General features: G+C 42.5%; 2 protein-coding genes across 5 annotated transcripts; both read right to left on the bottom strand.

Moving 5' to 3' along the window:
* Positions 1-517: 517 nt before the first annotated feature.
* On the bottom strand, positions 518-17,978 carry eef2k (eukaryotic elongation factor 2 kinase). Of its 4 annotated transcripts, XM_079292717.1 has the most exons (20): positions 17,764-17,978; positions 11,711-11,967; positions 11,137-11,196; positions 9,601-9,701; positions 7,797-7,857; positions 7,680-7,717; positions 6,566-6,737; positions 5,681-5,830; positions 5,464-5,596; positions 5,236-5,363; positions 4,298-4,511; positions 4,137-4,201; positions 3,190-3,267; positions 2,825-2,881; positions 2,545-2,610; positions 2,083-2,214; positions 1,804-1,992; positions 1,596-1,720; positions 1,225-1,403; positions 518-1,047 (listed from the first exon to the last, which is right to left on the bottom strand). In XM_079292717.1, the coding sequence occupies exons 2-20, from the start codon at positions 11,957-11,959 to the stop codon at positions 938-940; spliced, it is 2,307 nt and encodes a 768-aa protein (XP_079148843.1). In that variant the 5' UTR covers positions 11,960-11,967; positions 17,764-17,978; the 3' UTR covers positions 518-937. The 4 variants fall into 4 exon arrangements, with proteins under 4 accessions (XP_079148843.1, XP_079148844.1, XP_079148845.1 ...); XM_079292718.1 differs by lacking the exon at positions 2,545-2,610; XM_079292719.1 differs by lacking the exon at positions 2,825-2,881.
* A 905-nt stretch (positions 17,979-18,883) lies between these two features.
* On the bottom strand, positions 18,884-21,455 carry LOC306794891 (uncharacterized protein). Its single transcript, XM_079293134.1, has 7 exons — positions 21,136-21,455; positions 20,444-20,527; positions 20,273-20,361; positions 19,979-20,164; positions 19,742-19,879; positions 19,443-19,635; positions 18,884-19,364 (listed from the first exon to the last, which is right to left on the bottom strand). Exons 1-7 carry the CDS (start codon positions 21,422-21,424, stop codon positions 19,057-19,059), a joined length of 1,287 nt encoding a protein of 428 aa, XP_079149260.1. The 5' UTR covers positions 21,425-21,455; the 3' UTR covers positions 18,884-19,056.
* Between the last annotated feature and the right edge of the window lie 1,653 nt (positions 21,456-23,108).

The raw sequence follows: 23,108 nt of genomic DNA, 5'->3' as shown, positions 1-23,108 counted from the left end.
GATAAAAAAATGTGACTTTGATTTTAAATTTCTTATCGATATACTGTAGCGTATATAATATATTTAGTGTTACGTTACTGGAAGTACTTGAGTTTTATCCGTGCATTTCGAAATTAATCTGCTTACATTTCCAAATAAAACATAAAATGAAACTGAACATGAAAGTATATTTGCTGTATGGTAGAATATTCTTCCTCTTTTTGTATGGGAATAAAAACGCATTTTTAGGTAATTGTCCATATATTTTCAGAGTTGACACAAACATGTGCCTTGGTTGCATTAGTGCATTTTGGATTTGAGATGAACCGTTATGAGAGCAGCATTTCTGTTGTAACGAGAACCATGTGAAGAGTTTTGAATAAAGTGAACTCAATATTAAGAAATGCTTTTAAACATTTGTTTTTACCTCTGAGAACTCCACTGTAACAATGAACTATACTTTTAAGTGAGTCACCTGGAACAGACCTTTAACGACAGAGCGCTTGTCTACTGGAGAGGGAAAGAACACAGGGAGGAATAGTGACATGTTTACCCATAAAAAGCAAACTTTATTTAACAGTTTTATGCTCAGAGAATATTTAAACATGCATTCTTCTAACATGAATGTAGCGCAAAGTAAGTAAACTATTTTCTTTATTTTGATCTTTCAGACCTTCTCTTTCATGCAGCCACATTTAAGTCTGATTGGGTAGATGGATAGAAGGTTGAAAGCGCGCGCGCGCGCACACACACACACACACACACACACACACACACACACACACACACACACACACACACACACACACACACACACACACACACACACACACACACACACACACACACACACACAGCGCAAAAAGATAATATTATACAATATAAATATGTAAACTGTAACCATTCATGTAAAAATTAACTCCGGCGGCCTTTTTGTGATAAAAACGTGTATCTAAAATTACTCCTCCATTAGCGCCCAGGCTTCTTCAGCTTTCGTGTAGTACTGGTTAGCCAGTCGGCCTTTCATGGCCTCCATGGCAGCTTCTGCTGCTTCTGTAAACAGATCACCTGCAGAGAAGGACGGTGGGAGCCGTTAGGATGCAGGCACAGACAATTATATACATCAATTCATGACGCCATGGTATTTTTTTCTAGGTTTACAGAGGACTATTCCTTAAAATGACGCAGGTATATTGAAGTGTATTTCGACACATGGAGGTTTGTTAAGCCAGCATGGAGTCCGACCTGCTCTCTGTGGGTCTGCGGTGAGCTTGTTGCCTCCCACTTGGTACATCTCAGCCACTCTGGCCAGCAGCAGGTAGCGATGCTCGTCCTGTGTCCCGTCGAACTCTCCGCCCTCGTCGTAGTCCGTCATGTTCAGCACACTATCATACCAGTGAATCGCTTCCTCCCAGTCCTGCTTTCTGGATAATTAAAAAAAAGAAGAAAAACAATAAAAACCTTCAGCATTAAAAATAGCACCATCTTCCTTTACTTTAACAAAAGAAAGATCTAGAAATCCCTCTAGGGGGCAGTGTTATCATATCTTATCTTTACCCACAAGTCCATTCATAATACAAGTCCAGCTTTCCAGAGTTTAAAACTCAACCACTGACCTGTCAGCTGACAGATTGATCCCAGTATCAAAGGCTCTGGCCACTGTGATCATAGAAGATCTGTCCCCGGCCTCCGCAGCCAGCAGCAGATACTTAATTCCTTTCATCTTGTTTCCAGCGCTATCCTGCCAACAACACAGACATATTAAAACACAAGGGTTCACACTGTACAAAACGGGAAAAGGCTAAATGAACTTTAGCGTGGTACCTCCAGCTCCATCTCCGGCAGTATGTGGTGAGGCAGCTGCAGACAGCACTGTCCCAGGGCCACGATGGCCTCCAGCTCTCCGCACAGCGCTGCCCTCTCCAGGTGCAACATGGCCGAGTCCTGATCCCACTGCTCGTCCTTCTCACAGAAGCGACCCCCTTCGTGGTACCGCACCATCGCCAGGTGGACCTGGATCGGGAGGAAGGTGATCCAGAATACATTCAACAAATGAAACACACCTTGAAAGCCAGATTTCAGCCAAACAATCTGATCTTTTACCTTGCCGAGGATCGACTGGCCAGTCTTCTTCTGCATCAGAGCGTCGAGTCGCTCCACCTCGGTGGCCACGCAGGAGGACCGGTGGACGTGAGCGCGAGACGAATGGTAGAAGCTCCACTTCTCCTCCGTCAGCTGAGCAGGAAAAGACAAGTCAAGATATACAAGAAGGAGGAGGAACGGTAACGCATGGGAACATGAGCGCGCACACACACAGGTATTGTCATTAGCAAGAGGGTGGAGTTGGTGAAACAGAGGTAGATGGTGTTTCGGTTCCAAATGTCAGTTTTTATTTCTTTGTATTTTGCTTTTTTAAGGCTGTTTTCATTCACTTTGAATATAAAGGCGGAAACAGTGGCAGCCTGTGTAATCAAATGTAACTCGAGAGAGTCATGCTTGATGAATAGTAATAAAACAACAACAGGGAAACGCTCGGCGGTCACAAGCCTCCATGCAAATAATCACCCATTCGTTGTCGGCATTGTCAGAATCTAAGTTTGGAGTGAATCTCGGAGAAGCTACCATCTTCCTCTAATGAGGGAACACAAAGAGCAGGAGCAGCTAAATCAGAGGGAAGGTGAGGAACTGATTCTGCTGTTGAATTAAGTCATGAGAAAAAAAAAAGTAAAGGAATAAACAGACAAAGTGAAGAAAAACAAGGATGAGGGAAATGAGGAGGATTATTTGATCATGGTGATGATGATGATTAGGACATTTACGCACTGGTGTCTCTACGTTTGTTTACCCGTCTGAAACTGTCCTCATCCGACTCCGAATAATTTCGTTGGCTGCGATGACGGGCCTGAGTGACAATACAACATGCATTTATAAAACCTACATTTAGACTTTATGTGGACTAACAGCTGCTGAGAGGACTGAAGGACAGAGGAGAGTGAACAAGAGGAGTCTAATATGTCAGGGTTTAAAAATGATGTTTGTTTAAGATAATAACTATTCACGTATCTAAAATGTCGACTTGGTAAATGCCAGACATACACAAACACATTTCTTAGCCTTACAGACTTACTGAATCTTTTTGACGTACTGATAAAAAAAAAAATCCTCAATCGTCAAAATGAAAGCAAACACAAGTCAGACGTAAACATTTACCCCGTCTACGTGGTCATTCGGGTCTCCTTCACTCCTCCTCTCGCTGGGGTAGCCGCTGTCCCCGCCGCTATCAGAGTCCTACGGACAGAAACACATTTTAGAGATCAGTGTAGGGACTCATGTGAGCCGAGAAGCATCTCAGAAATCACATCTTTCAGATCGTGCATTTATATCATCACGTCTAGATTATTGCAATTCATCGTATTAAGGGATCAAAACCAAAACACAATCGGACGCCTTCAGACAGTTCCAATCACAAATGCAAGAAGACAAAACGTTTACATCACTTCTTAAATCCTGTGTTTGATTTTTCCAGTTCCCGTATCTGTTTCATTTGTTCTATTTTTCCTTCTTTTGTCCTGTTTTAATGAGGCAATTTTATGTTTGTACCTTTAATGGCCGGATTTAAGTTAATTGTAAATCCATGCAAAGCACCTTGTAACGTTGTTTTTGAAAGGTGCATGTCAATTAAGTTCTTTCAAGAAACAGTGTGTACTATTTTGGGAATGTATTGGCTGAAATGGAATACAATATTCACAACTATGTTTTCTCCATGTTGCACAGCCATTGTTCTACCGTATCCCAGAACGTACAAACCAAACACCGGCTCTAGAGAACCCTTCACATTTTGAAGTTACTTGAAGCCAACCGCAGTTATCCCACGCGCTTATAAAGAGGAGGGGTGTTCAGTTAGTAGGTAGCATACAGCGCCGCCTAGAGGTGGAAATGTTGATACTGTATTTAAGTGACGGATGAAGTTTACTCCAACACATATTTTTAGCTTCTTTTACCTGGATTTTACATAATCTTTTATGAAAACAGATACGAATGTAATGTAAAAGGACAAAAATAGAGACTTTACATCGGCAAACATGGAGCTCTTGGGACTCAACATGGACCTGAGGTATACTGACTTAACTACAGTTTGGTTATGAGTTATTGCTCACCTTGTTCTCACCGATGTTGTTATTATTGGCTCTTTCATGTTCGCTCATTCCGATAAATGAAAAGCCTGTAAAATGTAGAAACATTACAAAACTATTTAAATGGTGGAAATGTACGGTTATACACGTGCAGTGTGTAAGAACATTGTTCATGGACACCGTACCGAGAGGGGACCTTCCCATGAATCCATGTGGAGCTAGCGGGGAGCAGGGCAGCGTGAGAGGGGAGCAGGGGATCGATTCTACGTCGCTCTCGTCCACAGAAGACGTGTCCGACAGGCGGGACAGCAGCGGGTGCGACCGGCTGCCTGACATGGTGCGAACACGAGGCGAACCGCAGGGCTCCTCGCAGCCCCTCAGCACCGTCTGGGCTGACTTCTGAGATAGATTAAAAAACAACGAGATCAATCTTGATGGAACAGCAACAGAACAAGCAGAATACACTGAAGATAAGCATCCGTCCTATGCTAATCCTGAGTTGGAGAGCGAGTTTTGGAAATGACTGTATGACTGTAATTCTATTTGTAAGATGTTTAAAACATAATGCAGCACCCTTTTCATCCTTTTATCTTTCTTTTTAGTGTTTCAGGCTGCATATTCTGTTGAGATCGCTCCATCTTACAGGAAATAAGGTCCCAAAGCCGGTCGGACTCGTGACTAATCATGGCAACTGGGAACTTTGTTTTGTTTGTTTGTCTTTCTGTCAGCAGGATTACGGGAAAACTACTGGCTCGATTTTCATGAAACCTGGTAGAAATGTGTAGCACGGGCCAAGGACGAACCCATTGAATTTTGGAGTAGCTCGGCAGTGCCCAGGAGGCAAACTGGCACCTCTCCAGCTACCAGCCCACACTCCATACTTGATCCTCCAGTTTCCAAGTCACATCTCCACAGACTGACCTACTGTCGTCCCTTATTGTTCACTTATGGGAAAACAGCCTTGGCAGAGGTCTGCCATCTACAAGTTTCTAAATCTTAGTGACATTTGTTCCACATTTTTATATATTATTATTATCTTATGAACTATTTTTACCCTGACCTACTGCTGATTTTTCGGCCCTGGCTGACACTTTATTTATTATTATAAAAATGTTAAAATTACAAGCAGTTTGTTGGTGCAGTCCAGCTGGGACTTCTCTGCAGGGGAAAGGTCAAAAGGCGTCAGGCCCATGCTCTTGCAGATCTTGTTACACAGGTGGGAGTGGAAGAACAGCGCCATGCCCCGCACACCTGGAACACAGGCACGATTTGTTTTAACAATAAATACCATAATTTAGAACTTCACACGTGTATCTAGCAGCAGTTTGTCAACATCAAAGGGGAACTGTACCCAGATTGCCATCTCCGAAGTCCGTCCCCTTCTCTGTGTGGATCTGAGGGTCAGTGTAGAGATCTCCCACTCCTTGGATGTCCACCACGATCAGCTGGTGGCCCGCTCGCTCAAAACTGAAGTGACTAAAGGCCTGATGGATGCAAAAAGAAATGAAGGTTATTCATTGAGCATTAGCTCGAACATGTATAAACACTAAAAGGTGACGCAGCTGTACCTGTGGGGTGAGTCGGATGTTGTCGTCCCTCACGAAGCCAGAGTTGGAGTTGTATTTGAGGTACTTGCCCTCGATGTAATGTTCCAGGTGGAAGAGAGGTTTGCCTGGTCTGTCCGTCATCTCTATCACACACATCTGAATGATGTCCACCTGAGGATTAGAGAGCGGTAAGCAACACTCACATTACAGCAGTACAGATGGTTACGTCACGCAAATGTCACAATGGATTATTTGTCACATGCACAAACAATATGTGCCGTGAGATGCATTGTAACCCGCTCCTAAGACTCCTAAGTGCTGAAAAGACTGTGTGAAAAAGAAGAAATATTAAAAAGGTTTAATATCATTTTTAATCACGTATAAAATGTACATGTCATCATTTTAAGTCAAACTTTACGATACAATGTTGTACACGCTTGAGTGCTTTTTTGTTTTCCAGCTAATGACTGGGAAATAATTCAATGTCATTGTTTACTGTCCTTCTATTATGATGAGCTGAAATGATGATGAATACATTCACCAGAGAGAAATTATAAATTTAAATATATTATAAGAATAATTTAAAAATTACAACACATTCTCAGGTTACAGCTGCTCAGTTGGCAGGTCATGCTGCTTCCCTTTGTTGTATATTTTACAATAAACTGAATACCTCTTGACTTTTGTTCAGACAAAACACTTTTTTCAAAATTGTTGGACAATTAATAGACTAAACGATCAATTGCTTAAATGAAAAAATTTGCAAATCAATTGATAATGAAAAGAAAGATTAGTTTCAGCCCTAAATCTAAGATTAAAATATTTAATATTATGAAAACAAGGAGGGTAAGAGGATTGTCCCGTCCCATGAACTAGGCAGCACATCTGTTAATGTTCTCTCTGTACCTGTTTGGGAGGTCGGTGGCGGTTGTACTCCTCTCCCCAGAGCTTGGCCTCCATTTGCAGCATGACGTCCTCAAAGTAAACACTTCTGTCCACCGTCTGCATGTAACTCTTGGACACGTAATTAAATGCTGACTTCCAGTTGCTGCTGTGTGAGAAATTTGACAACTTCTTCCTGGAGGGAAAATAAATAAGATATTGCATTAGTGAGCAGCATTTCAGTTCAATTTAAATGTATTCACAGTTCACTCACAGATAGAGACCTTTATAAATATACATAACTAAAGCCACATTTTATCATGGCATCAACTGGAACTGATGTCAGATGTACACAAAACTGCTCCAAAACCAGGCGGCAGCCTCTGGATGACATCAATCAGAAGCTCCGCCTTCTTGTGTCACTTCTGGTTGCAAAAACCAAGATGGCGACGGCCAAAATGCCAAACTAAAGACTTCAAAACCGTAGTCCACACACCAATGGATGACGTCACGGTGACTACGTCCAGTTCTTATTTACATATACATGTCGATGCTCTACAGTTTACACTGCATGTACACAGGGACCACATACCATAATTTTCTTGTTTTATCTTGTAAGAGCTGGATGATTTATGTTCATGCTCAAGGTTTTGTCACAGTGGAATATTTCTGTGAGATACTGCAAACAGCAAACAGCCAAAGTGGGAGGTTGATGGATGCCTCTCTTTCACATTTCCCACATAACTCAGGTTCAAGCACGAACAATAAGACCATTATCCCGTCTCTCTTTCATTCTGCAGGGGCATGCAGAAGCCAAAACACAACACAGCGGAGCAGTGACAACGCTGTACGCTTCTATTGTCTTTCATCCAAAACAATAAACAACTAAAGCCCCTGTGCCATCACGGAGGACTGTATTGAGCTGCTTCACTGTGATATTTTCCGTACCATCTTTGGCTCTGAAATGACTAAATTAGTCAGCAGCTAGCCTCCGGAGTCGGTGCAAGAAATGTGAGGAATGTGGACCTGCACCGCTTAGACAGAACTCTTCTGCTCTCTTCACACTGAGACCACGAAGGCCTCCGTTACCAGAACTCGAGGGCATTAACCGCTGGATGAGAAAAATACTTCAACTTACGTTCTGAAGCACTCCCTCATGGCCCCTTTCCCAAACGGCTGTGAGAAATGAATAAGAGAAGAGATAAGAATTCGTTTTTAATGGCGACAATACAGTCCTTCTAAAGAGCAGTAATACCTGGGCAGCCATCTTGATGTGGATCTGGTCTTGAGCCCACTCTCCTGTGATGGCATTGTACCTGCAAAGAGGGACAGTGAATTTAAATGATGGACGCTCTTTGAATTCACATCAAATAAAATCCATCTAATAACACACTCAAAGCCAAAGTACAGCCTCGCAGAGCTGCTGGCATGACTGTAGACTCAAAGTTGTGTTTTATTCTGAAAAGGACAGCTTCTTAAATGTGAGGTTTTGATGCGTGTCTGTGTTTAATGGCACTATGAACTTTGTGTTTTGGACTGTTTGCTGCACAAAATAAAGTGATCCGACTGTTGTTTTTTGTTTTCCACCCGTTACGTTACAAATCACTCACACTGGATGCCGGCCTACAACATTGAGCAGAACTTGTTTGTCTCTTTTGAGTTGACTTCAGTTCCTGAAACTCTCGTTAGCCAAGTTACTCTTTGCCCTCTGTGAGGGAGTTCCTATGTCAACAGCTCGTTATGAATTCTTATCACGGAGGCCCATAAAGCATCTGGCTTCCCCTCCGCGGAAAACCAACAAAGAGAGAAAAATGAAACAGAGGAGTTGTGTGTGCTTTCGTGTTTCTTCACAAAAGATACAGCACTTTGTCTCTGCAGCCATTTCTTTTTGGATTGAGGGTTAAATTCATGTAATCAGGGAGGAACTCATGCAGCCGATATAGCGATACAAATGTGTGTGTAAACACTGTGTGTCTACACACAGTGTGTCTGCTTTGGCTTGGCGGGGTGTGTCCTGAGTTAATAAATACTGCATGAAGTGTAGGTGCAGCTGCAAGTCTTCCCAGCTCAAACCTCAGTGCCTTCAAACTACAAACTCAGTATTCAGCTCTGCTCCTCCATTGAAACAGGAACAGCACTCTATTCTGCCAACAAAGCGTTTCAGCCTGAGGAACGCAGCGTACCACGGTGACATTCATTCCATCTAGCTCAGAGACCACGGGGGGGGGGGGGGTACAAACATGGATTGAGGAGTTGGGTTACATGTGGGTAAAATTAGCACATGAAAAGAGGAAGCGGAGGCAAATCCCAGCTCCTGGCAATCCCTCCTCTCTACAGTCAAGTCCCAATCCTGTCACAAGCACAGGAATTATTTTTCTTCTTGCTGTTCTGCCCATTCTAATTGTGTATCGACGCCTTGACATAAAGCGGCCCACGTCTGAGAGCTCTGCAAGAGGTGTGTGTGTGTGTGTGTGTGTTCATGTAGCCGCCATGTTGGCTGTAATATCTGGGTAACACCCGAGTAATCCCAGCTGCAGTGCGAGATCTTAAAAAAAAAAAAAAAAAAAAGAACTGGGCGGGCCGAAGGGCGTCAATGTGCCCGGTGAAGGGGCAGTAATGTTTGTCAACAGTTCAAACTGACCCATATATGAGCCAAACGGGAATAGCAAGGCCGACTAATGTTTCCCAGCCCCGCATCATCTCACAGGCATCTGTTTTTAGGGGGGGGGGGGCTCTGATAAACCCCTTTAATGTTACCTGCCCAGCACCAAGAGGCAGACAGACAAAGTTAAGGACTCGCTGGTGAACACAGTGGAGCAATTAGCAGCCAAAGAGCCAGTGTTGTGTTTACAGCGTGTTGCATTGTGCCCCTGAGAGCGACTATGACTGCTGAGCTGGTTCTAGGGTCCTGGTAGTGTGCATGCTGGCTAACTGTCATGGTTTACTGCATGGTACCCTTGATGGAACTGAGCCATCGTATATCAAAAATGTGTCCTTTTACGGCTACGAAAAGTCAAAAAGCCTCCCGTCTTGATTGACAGCCACACAGTTACTTGTACCTGTAACGAAAGCAGGCTTCAGTCTTGATTTCCTCCAGGTGGAACTGGGCCCAGGGGTCGGGCATAGCTTTGGCCTTTTCGATCGCATGTTTCCAATGGTCCTGTCGCAATGAGCAAACACAACTTATCAGGTGCGTATTTTTGTGCTCTCTCTGCACAACACTTTCTCTCCTCTATTGTGCGAACTAATTAAGCAAATTAAATGTCACAGTTTCTGCATTGAGCAGCTTTCGCTCATTCTTCAAAGTACTTGCATTTAATCAGCTTATATCGAGGGCTAGGGAAGCCTGCAATGAACATCGTTTACCGACAAGTACATTTATATCCATCTATTTATTTGTTATATTTTGTTTTACAAAGATAGGAACGCAATGTTTAGGTAAAGCGTGTTGCTGCCTTACACATAAAAGAATGATCTCAGTCACTTCCACACAGTGAGGAGTACAGCTTCTTAATTAAACACTGGTATCGGATCGGTTTCGGTATCGGGACTGAAAATGTCGGATTGGTGCATCCCTAGTTTGTAGCAGCGTGCAAATCAGGAGAAAGGGAAGGGGAAGGAAGGAAAAACACAAATATCTTCAGTACAAACAGGAAAGAAAGCACACAGCAAATGTAGCTAGTTAATGAATTAATACACAGGGTTTAAATATTAGGCAGGCTTCAGAATAAATGTATTGATGAGGGTCAACCAAGGTCTCCTTCCATAACATCAACTGAAATAATTTACTGCTCCCTCAATATGAATATGATGTTTCACGGCCATCTGCAGTCGTGCCATTTTTAAGAAATAACTTTCTTGGTATAGGACCCATGAATCGAGTGTCAGGGGTAATGCAAACCTGCCCCAGTAACCCCAAACCCTGAACCCCGCAGTGCTGCACGTCTCCCTCGTATACCACCGGTCACTGTGCAGCAGGCGTTCAGGACATGTCTATATTTCGAGCGAGGGAGTTACATGAAGAGAAATATAAAGGTTGGGGTTTTTTTAACTGAAAGAGTCTCACGTCTGTTTGAGGCAAGAAGCTGACGACACATCGTACGTCAAACCTCGTTCACCTGCTGTGAGTGTGCAACTCCTGCATGCTGTCAGAAACATTGCAGTCTGGTTACAAGAGTTTAGGGTCAAATAGCGCAGCCTGGTATGGTGCTGAAGTGCACAGCCATGCTCAAAATACATTTTTAGCTACAATTGCTTTCTGGGATTTTAGCCCTTTTCTGAAACTAATTTTAGATTAACGCAGCGGCAATGAAAAAACAAAAAAAAGACACTTTTTGCTCCTGAACGAAACAGCATAGTTTTGTGAAATAACAGTATAACATGCATGGGCTTTGTTTATGTCGATTGATGAAATAAAACAGGAAGATACGGTGAGAAGAAAGGGAGGATGATTAGAATACACATCAGTCATGAAGAGAGGACGTGAGAGTGAGTGACGGAAAAGGAAAGTCAAAGTGCATGTTGGGAAAAAGAGAGGCACAGATGATCACTGGTGAAGAGCGAGAGAAGGAAGACATAACTCATCTGTCACGTACCCGTGCTCTCTGAGACAAAACCTTATACAGTCGAGGTTCTGCCAACGCTTCCGTTTCAGTCTATGCAGAAAGGTAAAGAAAATGGACGGCTTTTCATCAACAAACAAGGAAGAAATATCTGACATTTACATGGCAAAATCAAACAGTTTGAATCACATAAATTGCTTGGTTGCTTTAAACAACAGCACTACACATCCTGGCAGTTGGCTGGAGCACAGCGGCTCCGATAAGACTGAAGCGAGCCCTTGAACAGCTCACTCACTGCTGAACAGTGAGAGACGTGTTTATACGCAACATAATCGCACAAAGTTTAAAACCGCTGTCTGGAACTTCCTGTTCTTTGGCGAGAGTGCAGTTAAGAGGTTTTTAAGACCAGCTTTCCACTTCAATAAATAGATACACACATGCTGGTACATGTGTGTGTGTGTGTGTGTGTGCGTGCGTGCGTAGGCATGCACAGATCATCTCTCCTTATAAGGCAAAGAGCACTTCTCACAGACAACTGCAGAACTAAACAATCCCACAGCATTTTATTTTCTCACTTTGCTGTGCATTTGGCGAGGCGACCGCTCACCTTGAACTTAAAGTTGCTCTTAGGAAGAGAGTTTGAGAGTTGCCGGGCGTAGACCGCCTTCTTCAGGTAGTGACAGATTTCTTTGGCGGAATCGTCCAGGATGGGGCAGATGAAGTGGTCGTCGTCGTCGTCGTCACTGGCGTTGGATTCGCTGAGGGAAGAGGCCCGCTGGTTGGGGGCACTTCGTTGGACAGGGGGTCTCTTGGCGCTCCTCACCTCCTCCATGCTGAACATCAGCTCGTCCTCCATGATGTCTGCTGTTGTGTTGACAAGACAGGAGAGTGAGTGGACTGAGAGAGCAGTGAAGAGCACTGAGTGGCAAGCAGGGCCACATACAGAGAGTATGGAGTTAATCTGTGGTAGGCAGCCATGCAAGTACCTGTTAACAACAACAACCCTGCGTAATGGCTGCACAGCAGAGCACAGCTGTTACTTTAGATGCCCCTGCACCATGACACCTCCATCATATGCATACAACGTGGAATCAAAATACATACTCATATAACGTGGATTTAAGCCATAAATAGTGAGCATCAGCATGCAAAAGCAATTAGCATCTACGGCATTAAGCACCAATATGTTCCACTGGAATCGAGGGCAACTGTGTTTGCATGTTTTCAAACAGTTGGCTGGTGGAGAAGAATGCAGATCCGAGCACAGATAAACAACCTGCACTCCTATAGACCGCGGTCACGTGATGACAGCTCACTTGACAGCAGGTCCCATAGAAATCATGGAGCAGCTATTATGTTACAGCATGCTGCAAGACACTTAGGTAAAGTTAGAAAGATATTGACAGATTCGGACTTCCCGGTTCAATAAATCGTTAACGAAACGTTGCTAAAATACAAACGATACCTCCCTGTAACCGTAGTGAGGTAGACGACAAGCTACAACCTCAATTTAATTAAAACGGGCCGGTTTACGGACTCCTCCGAGCTGGACAAGCGGCATTGGTCTCAATGAGCGGCTGGCTGCGAGACGAGTGCGCAGGGACCGTCTACAAAGTGCAATGCCGAAAATACTTCCTACAACAATATTCAATAGCTTCACTGTCATGCAATATAATGTGACCGAAATCACTTCACACATCAATGGGCTCCTCTTTGTTGTACTACAAGTGTTATTCTGAAAAAATATGATTTTTATACATTTTTGTGAATATCTATGAAAAATAATAATCAATAGCTTTACTGTTGAAAAGTGTAGCATGACCAAAATCACTTCACACATCAATGGGCTCCTCTTTGTTGTACTACAAGTGTTATTTTGAAAAAATATGAAAAAACACCAACATGGAAGACACAGAAATGGTACAGGAAAGCCCCCTGGCTCGGGAGGAAGATGATGAAGAAAGGAAAAATGCCCACACAATTGTTGGCAGATCTCCCTTCACTTCTGAATTCAAGAAAGTCTTGGAGGAGGTACAGAGAGAGCTTGAAAAAGAGGATGCCAAGACCCCACATGAAGAAAACCCATACTTCTGCCCAGGCATAGTTGATGTCCTTTTTGAGAGCTACCGAGGCATTTTCCCCCTTTGGAGTGGTCTGCTGTTGGGGAACTTGAAAAGGTATGCATCTGACACGGAACAAGACACCTTTGGTCCAAATAAAACAAGGGACACAAACTGCCACGTGGAGAGATGGTTTGGGATTGTTAAACAGTCAATTCTGAAAAAGCAGAGGCAACTGAGACCAGGGGCTTTTGTCAGAAAAATGTTTGGCTCTCTACAGGGAAGATACAGAGAACACATCATGTCTCATAACTTCTCTGAGCAGTTGCTTCTTAAACCCATGCTACCAAAAGACATCACTCAATCTCAGGAGGGTTGGGCAAAGAGAGACGGTGCAAAGCCCAACACTGCCAGGTCCAAGTACTACACTGCTCCACCAACTGTTCCAGTTCCAAAGAGAGCAAAGTCAACTCTGAAGACTGGCAAAGACCAGAAGAGGACCACAGATCAGAAGAGCACAGATCAGAAGAGCAGCAGCAATGACCTCACAAGTAAAGGGTCCAAGCCTGCAACACAGGTACTTCTTTGCAGATTCCCAAAATAAAATGTATGCGCTTAACAAATCAAGTTATTGTAACTTATAGAGCCTGAAAAGGTGTGTTCACCCCAGGACACAGTTCTGCTTGAGGCCATATTCTTTAATCCCAAAACACAACTGTTTTAAAAATGTCAGAAATAGTCATGATTATAAAATGAGGGGGGCTCATTCAATGCCAGCTTTCTGTACCAGGCAATATGTTTTGCAGCTAGAGTACTGACAAATCTCAAATGAAATAAGTTTGCAAATGCTGTACACAGTGATTATTGTCCATATGTTGTAGGTTGACGCCCTTTGGACATGCAAACCAACTGAAGTTGTTGTGGCTGTTATAAGACATGCTGAACAGAAGCTGAATTTCACCCTACGGCACTGTGAATTTCAAAGTTTGAGGCCAGATGAACTCATCATTGGCGAGGCAAGTTTCTCATTAAAATTGTTGTTGTACCAGAGTGTGATGTCAGCCAAACCCATCAAAGTGTCACATAAAGTAAACATGACTTAACTTTAACCTCCTCAGTACCTTACATTTTTGTGTGATTCATTTTCCCGACAATCTCTCCAAAAGGTAATGGAATGTTACATTAAAGCCATCCTCAATTCTATGGATCCTGCTGGCCGACTATACCTCATGACTCACTTTACCATGGGTATAATTTTGTCCGGCACTAGAGAGCAGATGGCCAGGCAAGGGTTAAAAAAGGTGAGTACAACTATAATCATTTATTATACTTTTATCAATTCAGTATTGTAGTCTGTAGAGGTGTCAGCAAGCTTCAGATAAGAGACTGAATAAATCAAATTGTGTGCATAAACACCTTCTAGTGTTATTATAATCTTTAACGTAATGTTCTTTTAAAACAAGACATTTGGAAAAGCAGCTTCCACTTTTTTGGTTGTCGCTTATTAAAATACATAATGCATACTGTGTACATTAAATCTTTGTTTTGCAGCACAATAGTTATTTGTATGCATTTTGTCAGGTCACATTTGATGACTATGATGGAGCCATTGGATTCGTCAACATAAGGAATGTGCACTGGAAGTTTGTGGTGAGTATACAGCTCCTCATCTGGCACTATGTGCCTTTACAGCATTTATGTATGGCTCATGGTTTGTGCATTTTAATGTTATCAGTCTTACAATTGCTTTAAACAACCTACAATCAAGTAAATACAACTAAATCTACATTAATATTTGATAAAAGTTCATGTACTTTAAAAATAATTATAATTAATACATTTACAGACAGTGACAGATTTAAGAGCCTGATATTGGGATCTCATGCAGCTGCATTTTGTTTTAAATGTCTTCATGGTCGTCATCCCTATCATAATGAAAAAAACAAAACAATTATTGTCCAAACAAAGCACTTGGATCATCCAACACGATCCCATTGATTGTCCCTACTGCTACTCTTAAGATTTGACTCTCTTAGAGTGAGTATGACCCCATATTGTGGAACTCAATTTCAACAAATCTGATTAAAATGAATTTAAAGTAAAAATGTTAAAATATAGCTGTTGTTTCTTTATTTACTCACACTTGTGATTCTCATTTGTACAGTAAATATACTTTCAATGTTGCTATCAATTTGTCAACTGTGGTTGTGATTATTTTGAGGATTTTGAGCTGATTACATTATCATTGTTACTGTTGTTTGTAAAATATTTGACATGTGTAAGAGCCATTTTGTTGTTTTTGTACAACCTCTCACCACATGGGGGCGTAGTGCCGGTGTGAGTCAGGCCACAGGTAATATAATCAGTGGGGTCATTGGACACAGGTGGTTGCTAATAGGCAGAAGCAAACAGTTTTTGACCGTGCACATTTAACGAATGCAAATGTTATGATTTATTGGTTTATGGAGAAAATGGATAACTGAAGAGAAAGTGGTGGAACTCTGATTATCAGAGAAATAAAATGCCTATATTGGAAACGACTTTGTTATTTATGACATGCATCAGAACAAACATTTCAGCAACCGTAGTGACTTTTTTATTGGGAAGCAACGGTTACAACATGCTTTAACAATATATTACTTTTTAAAACAGTATCTTCATGCCCCTTCAAAGCACATTTTTGTAGTTGATCCTCTGGAAGGGTCAAATGAAGTTGAAGACTCCAGAAAGGCTGGCCAGAGATTTGGGTAATTATTTATTAGATTATGGGAAATAAGGTTATGCAAACCTTTAGTAAAGCCAAAGAATAAGTGCAAATGTAAACCAAAATGGTTTTCCTTTCATCCTGTAGACAGTATTTCAAGATGCGCCGCAATAGTCTTGGAAAGGAGGACTGGGTGAACATCAAGTGGCAGCCTGGCCAGATAACCCACACCTGCCAGAAAGATGACACCAGTTGTGGGATCTTTGTCATGCAGGTTATTCTAAGCAACATGTTGTCTTTATGATAGATACAACAATATGCTGTATTACTATGTAAATTCATACAAGGTGTGTTGTTTTTCCATTCGTACAGATGGCCAAGATGACGGTGATGGACTTTCCAAACATTCCACAGACTTTTAACATCGACTCATCAAAACAATCTCTTCAAAAATTAAGAAGAGAAATGGCTGAAGAAATTCTGAAAGGATCAGGTATTGTTCGAAATATTCAAAGAATTATTTAAAAAGTTCAAACAAACTTGACACTAATATACTTTTACATTTATATTTATTTCCAGTTTCAATGGATGAGCTCTGTTCCTTCTGTGGAAATGAGGACCTGCCCAAAACTGCTGTTGATGCTGTTTGGGTGAGACTTAATGTTAAATTGTTTTCCGAGATAAACAGATAATCTGAGTTGTGGATAATCTGGATATACCTCGAGTGCGATTCAAGGGATAATATTAAAGTCATCAGATATTGTTAACTTTCACGCATTACAGGTTTCCTAAAGTTGACATTTTTTTTATATGTTTATGGTGTTTATCCCCATGTAGATTCAATGTGGAACTTGCACAAGATGGTTTCACATGCAGTGCCTTGGAATCACAGCAGCACAAATACCAAAAAAAGACACCCCTTGGCATTGTGCATTGGGTCAAAATTAGGTGCATAAACATGCATAAAGTCGAGTATTTGTTTTGCCACATTTATTTTTCCTTTTTCTTTAAATTGTACTGTATCAAAAATAATCACAATGTTGTTACAGCATGACAATATATGTGTATATTCTTTGTTATGATTAAACAAGTGAACTACTTATGATGGCTCTTATCTTGATGTATGTGGTACTATATTTTTATTAAAAGACATACACAATACAAAACATAGGTTCAATAATTACTGCTGTAGTACAACCCAAATCGACCCCTGGTGGTTAAACCGATCACACGACACTACAAGAGTGAATCTATTGAAAAGATTTTCCAATAACAATTCCCAAAAATGTATAAAAATCACAATTTTTTCAAAATAACACTTTTAGTACAACAGGAAGGAGCCCATTTATGTGTGAAGTGATTTTGGTCATGCTACACTTATCAACAGCAAAGCTATTGATTATTATTTTTCATAAATATTCACAAAAATGGATAAAAATCATATTTTTTCAAAATAACACTTGTAGTACAACAGGAAGGAGCCCATTGATGTGTGAAGTGATTTCGGTTACATTATATTGCATGACAGTGAAGCTATTGAATATTGTTGTAGGAAGTATTTACGGCATTGCACTTTGTAGACGGTCCCTGCGCACTCGTCTCGCAGCCAGCCGCTCATTGAGACCAATGCCGATTGTCCAGCTCGGAGGAGTCCGTAAACCAGCCCGTTTTAATTAAATTGAGGTTGTAGCTTGTTGCCTACCTCACTACGGTTACAGGGAAGTATCGTTTGTATTTTAGCAACGTTTCGTTAACGATTTATTGAACCGGGAAGTCCGAATCTGTCAATATCTTTCTAACTTTACCTAACCCTGCAAGGCGAATTTCTCCAAATGCATTAACGTTAGTTTGGTCTATTGTGGCCTACTGTTAGATGCACGTTTTAACAAAACCTACCGTATAACCGTGAGGCACAAACCCGCCTTTAATCACTGTATCGTTGTCAGAATGTGCGACACAATGTGGCCAGTTCCTCTTCCGTCTCACAGTTTTCAGTTAAACAGATAAGGGAGGCAGCAGCGGCAGCTAAACTCTCCTCCCAGACCAGCCTGGATCGGTCCTGGTTCTCCAATGTGTCCTGAAGGTCCGGGGAGGTTTCTGGCAGCGGGTTGTAGTTGTTGTTCCCAGCCTCCACGAAGACTTGAGCCTTCAGCACGGAGTACTGCTCTCTGTGAAGCCACGCCCCGGCATCCTGCTGCATTCAAACTATCGGAAATTCACAAACTAATGTGTGCAGATTATATGGGAGCGTCCGTCGAGAATTTAAAATTACTTACAAGGATATATCTACAATGTATGGGGCAAATACATAGACAAATAAGAATACGACATTCCGTATGCACCATATAAACTGTAATTTATTGTTATTTAAAAGGCAGAAAAGCGCGAAACGTTTGTAACGACTACGGAAGAGCATTTGAATGCAGCACCAAGTAAATAAACGTTACGGACAACATAGTCGGTAACGTTAGCCAGATGAATGTAACGTTACACAAATTATGAATTGTTAATATCTGTTTTGAACGTGTAGATAGTAGCCAGCCAATAATAGCCACAGTTAGTCCCAAAAGCGATGACATTCTGAAAATATTAAACTGGTTCACTTTTCAACCACATGAATAAAATCTATGGGTCGCACAGCTGTAATCATGAGGTAGCGTGGCCGAGTGGTCTAAGGCGCTGGATTTAGGCTCCAGTCATTTCGATGGCGTGGGTTCGAATCCCACCGCTGCCATGTTTTTTTCGTTTGCTTTATATCCGATCGATAGCCAATATCAACAACCAGGAATATGCGGTGTTATGAGATATAGGAAACAGGCTTTTTCATGTTTCAAATTCAACCTAATGTCAATACATATCAGTGCCATCTTTTGTTTGTATGGTTCAATTTGACAGAATAGAGAAGGGATGTCCCATTCCTTGTTCTTCTAATTACTCTACTGTGTCTCGATGATAAAAGATACAATATTTACCACACAAAATACATTAAAAAAGGAAACAAACGTTGACAAGAGAATGTGGTTGACAAATTTATTTCAAAACAATGAAATTAATACTAATATAAACGTATCCAAAGTGACTCCAGTTGTACAGTATTTGTGCTGTGTTTGACATCCCTTCTTTCATTAACCGGAGTAAATGTACGATGATCAGTGCTGGATATTAGACTGCACATCTTATGATCAGGTTTCACTGCCCTCTGACTTTTTCCTCCAAGAACTGAGAAGCCACAAATTGCATTTTGTGGATGGCCAGCTGAGTATCTTCAGGGGAAACCCCAAGATGCCATACAGCCCGGACTGAATTTCCAAAATAGGGGTACATGAGAACTTGTATTCCTTGTCCCAGTGCTGCCTCCTCTCCCTCGCCAACCTGACCCATGCGGGCACAGAACTCAGAGGGGCTTAAACTGGGCTCCTGTAGATGGAAACGCACAATGTTTGTCTCCACAGCAGCCATGTCTACAGCGAATAGAGGAGGGTCACAGTCGAGCAGAGCTGGGAGAGGTGAAGAAAAGAGAAGGAGTTATGAGCAGGGAGTTTATTATTTAATTTTCTGAATTATGAGCTGCTCACCTTCAGCAAAGGTCTTAGCATTACGATGATCCTCCTCCATTCTTTCAACCATCTCCAGTAAAGACAGTTTTCCAGCTGCTGCCAGTATACCAGCCTGTCGCAACCCCCCACCCAAGGCTTTACGACACCGCACTGCCTGGGATATGAAGTCTCGGGGTCCAGCCAGCATGCAACCCACGGGGGCACCCAAACCCTGTTACACACCGAGAAGTTTTATTTTGTTTGTCTACAAGCTCTTTGTCGGTTCACATCAATTAGTATGTTCTGGTCCATTCTGTGAGTGTGTTTTGCAGTCCCACCTTAGAGAGGCACACACTGACGGTGTGTGTGTGCTGCAGTATGGTGGATGGAGGCACCCTCTGGGCCACAGCAGCATTCATCACCCTGGCTCCATCCATGTGAACTGACAGACCATATCTATCTGCCAAAGCACGAACCTTGGAGATGGAAACAAACCTGTGAGAGCTGCTGCATACTTTATTTTATTGTTGTAAGGCAAGTACATATAAGTAAAACAGATATACACACACACACACCTCCTGCAGGAAGGTCAGAGGCAGCACACGCCCTCCCTTTATGTTGTGTGTGTTTTCCACACATATGAGGCGTGAGCGGGGGTAGTGGGGGTCGGGGTAACCGTGGCGGATCTTGGATTCCAGCTGCTCCAAGTCAAATGTTCCATCAGGGAGATTGGTCGCTGTGGTGGCGTGGACCCCTGCTAGCTGTGTCATCACACATATACACAATGAATGAATCCAAAGTAGGCTAAATGATGAGGAAAGAGGTGCAGAGGGCCTCACCGCAGGTGTCTGCTGCTGTGGGACACTCACCTGTGCGCTCCCTCCTTGCTCATAGATGTGTAAATGGGACAGATCGCCCACAATCATCTCGTCGCCCCGTTCCCTGCAGTGCACCATCACTGCATAATGAAATGTGTGCACGTTAATCACCTTTCTGACCTCAAATTGGGCAATTGGTAGATTCAGACAGACTCAGCTCACCTGCGATGAGATTACTCATGGTTCCAGAGGGAACGAAGAGTGCAGCTTCCATCCGAAACATATCTGCTGCAATTTGCTGTAACTCTGCAGAAAACAGTAAAACAAGCAAGTTTTAGGTTGTAAAAATGAAAAGGGATCCATCCATGCATTCAGATTGTGCCACCACATACAGTAGAATAGGCTATTATAGATAGGCCTTTATATACAAATTATTATATCCCGACTCTGAATAATCATCCATCAAGCAGAGTAATTACTTGTCAACCATTCATACATAAATTGTTCCAGATTTGGTCATTACTACTGTAAGCTATTATGTTGAGTATAAGAAGCAGGGTTCATGTATATGTGTTGTGTGCTTTTATTGTGAAGGAGGAGACGGAAAAAGAGAGAGAGGAATGAGGTTCTGAAGAAGTGTGTGATGATTAGGAATAAAGTTTGCCACCAATGTAGCCGAGGGTTTATGTTGCGCCTATACTTTAGAATAATAATGAAATACAAAAACACGGGGCTCCGTATTCGGCGCCCAGATGGCAGCCACTTTATTCCTTGTCACACAAGTCTTCAGAACCTCTTTCCTCTCTCTCTCCTTCCGTCTCCTCCCTCACAATAAAAGCACACAACACACATGAACCCTGCTTCTTAACATACTCAACATAATAGCTTACACTACTAAACGCGTCGGCTCTAACCGTTAACACTCGGGTCTTCCCTCAACACGTCATCTCCGACCTCGGCCTCCGCCATGGCCTGCCTCATCGCCGGCCCGGGCTTGGTCACCGTGTCGCTGCGGAGGTCCACCACCCGGCCGTGGGCCGCCCTGCCCGGTCCTGGGTCCCTGGGTTTCCCGGTGTTGTAATAGCCCCGGGCGGAGCTCCGTACCAGCGGGGCAGCAGCTGCACTGAGCGGTTTGCTCGAGGCGATGACACCATGGTTCAAAACGTTAAACAATACTCTGCTGGAAAATGTTTTCAAATACATGATGCTCCTCTTACAAACATGGCCTTGAGGTGTTTTGTATGGAACTTTGGAACTTTGGATCTTGCAATCGATAATCATTAACTGCAAGGGCAGTTAATGGATTACCTATCAGCCCATCGGCGTGCACTGAGCAATGTAGACCTCTAGATATCGCTGTTAGCCTAACAAAGCTAATTATACTGCATATGAACTCTGACACACGTTAAAGGGCTCTGTTGCAATGAAATCTCCTTTTTTTCTAACTGTAATTTAAAAACCATCTTATTTGTTTATTATAAATGAGCGAATTATAATTCGCTCATTTATATATGCAGATTTCTTTCGCAGATTGCAAACAAAATAACAGCGACTACAGTCTAATGCAGCGGTTTCCAAACTTTTTAGGCCGCGCACCCCCTTCTACATCCCGACCGGGTTCACGCACCCCCAATCCCCCACACCTTAAACAAAAAAAAGAAGCAACAGAGCCTATTTATAGCCTCATAGAAATCGGACATATGAGAGAACAGTTTGCTCCCGCGTGGCGTTTGTTTACAAGATTTAGTCCGCTGTTAAATGTTGCAGTGTGAACACAAACCGAACAAAGGGGCAACTGCAACATTGTATCATATTAATCCCTGAATCAGAACAAAGCAAACGAACTAAAGGTGTGAAAACGCCCTGAAACACTGCAACAAAGTTTCAATAACTTTCAGTTACACAAGGCGTCACTTTTAAAGAGCAATACGGATGGCGAGCACACACGCACAGGCTCAGAGGCAGATTGCATCACATTTAATTTACAACCAACCATACATAGAATGAGACTGCAGTTGTTTTTGGCTGTTTTGGTACTCCAATTTCGATATAAAAAATGTAGGCTAAGGGGCTTTTGACTTGCACTGGCATGCTTGGTGTTCAGGTGGCGAAGTAAATAAGAGGGCTTCAGACAGATGTTAGCCAGAACCTCACTGCACACCACGCACTGTGGCTTTGGGCAATCTGCATTGGCAATCCAAGTGAAGCCCAGACACAGATCATTCTCATCATATTTCCTCTTGTTTTTCCCAGTCTGATGCTCACTCTCGTTCACGCTCACGCTCACGCTCACGCTCACCCAACAGTTTCCCCGATTTTCAGCCAGTTATCATATTTGCATGAATGTTGCTGAATGAATGAGGTTAGCTGTTAGCTGAGGTTAGCTGCACAAGCTAGGCTAGCTGTACGTAAAAGACAGTCTGGCAGCAGGAGCTGAAGTGCATTTATTTTAAATTGTACGTTTTTAATTTTAAATTGAAATCTTACAAGGGGAATTTTTATAATGCATGTACCCGAGCGTCTTGGGTTCGTGTATAAGGGCACTTATCATACAGTAGTAACTGGAGTCGGGTGATTAGACATCTTGTATCAGCCCACGGCTACTTTATTATTGTTTTCTCCTTTGGCCAGAGGCGGGGGTTGCGCCTTCGCTACGGCAACCCTCAAGGGACATATCATCCGGCAACCCCTCAAGGGACATATCATCGTCAACACCAGAAGAACGACAAACATGAGACAGTCTGTTACATTCATGTTTTTACTTTGTGAAAATTAGATTTAATATTAATTATTACACCATTAGACCACCATTACATTTTCCTCTCGCGCACCCCCTAGAGGCAGCTCACGCAACCCCAGGGGTGCGCGCACCACACTTTGGGAATCC

This window comes from Melanostigma gelatinosum (genome assembly GCF_949748355.1).
Source record: "Melanostigma gelatinosum genome assembly, chromosome: 21".
Taxonomy (NCBI): domain Eukaryota; kingdom Metazoa; phylum Chordata; class Actinopteri; order Perciformes; family Zoarcidae; genus Melanostigma; species Melanostigma gelatinosum.
The sequence above is the reverse complement of the archived record's forward strand: the minus strand, read 5'-3'. Positions and strand labels throughout refer to the sequence as shown.

Excerpts from the sequence above, each read along its gene's own strand:
- eef2k (XM_079292717.1), bottom strand. The coding sequence starts at position 11,959 with ATGGAGGACGAGCTGATGTTCAGCATGGAGGAGGTGAGGAGCGCCAAG. Across the intron at positions 7,718-7,796 it reads ACATCAAGATGGCTGCCCAG|CCGTTTGGGAAAGGGGCCAT; the intron begins GTATTACTGCTC and ends CATTTCTCACAG. Across the intron at positions 1,404-1,595 it reads ATCAATCTGTCAGCTGACAG|AAAGCAGGACTGGGAGGAAG; the intron begins GTCAGTGGTTGA and ends TTAATTATCCAG.
- LOC306794891 (XM_079293134.1), bottom strand. The coding sequence starts at position 21,424 with ATGTATTTGAAAACATTTTCCAGCAGAGTATTGTTTAACGTTTTGAAC. Across the intron at positions 20,165-20,272 it reads AGCAAGGAGGGAGCGCACAG|CTAGCAGGGGTCCACGCCAC; the intron begins GTGAGTGTCCCA and ends GTGATGACACAG. Across the intron at positions 19,636-19,741 it reads TCAGTGTGTGCCTCTCTAAG|GGTTTGGGTGCCCCCGTGGG; the intron begins GTGGGACTGCAA and ends GGTGTGTAACAG.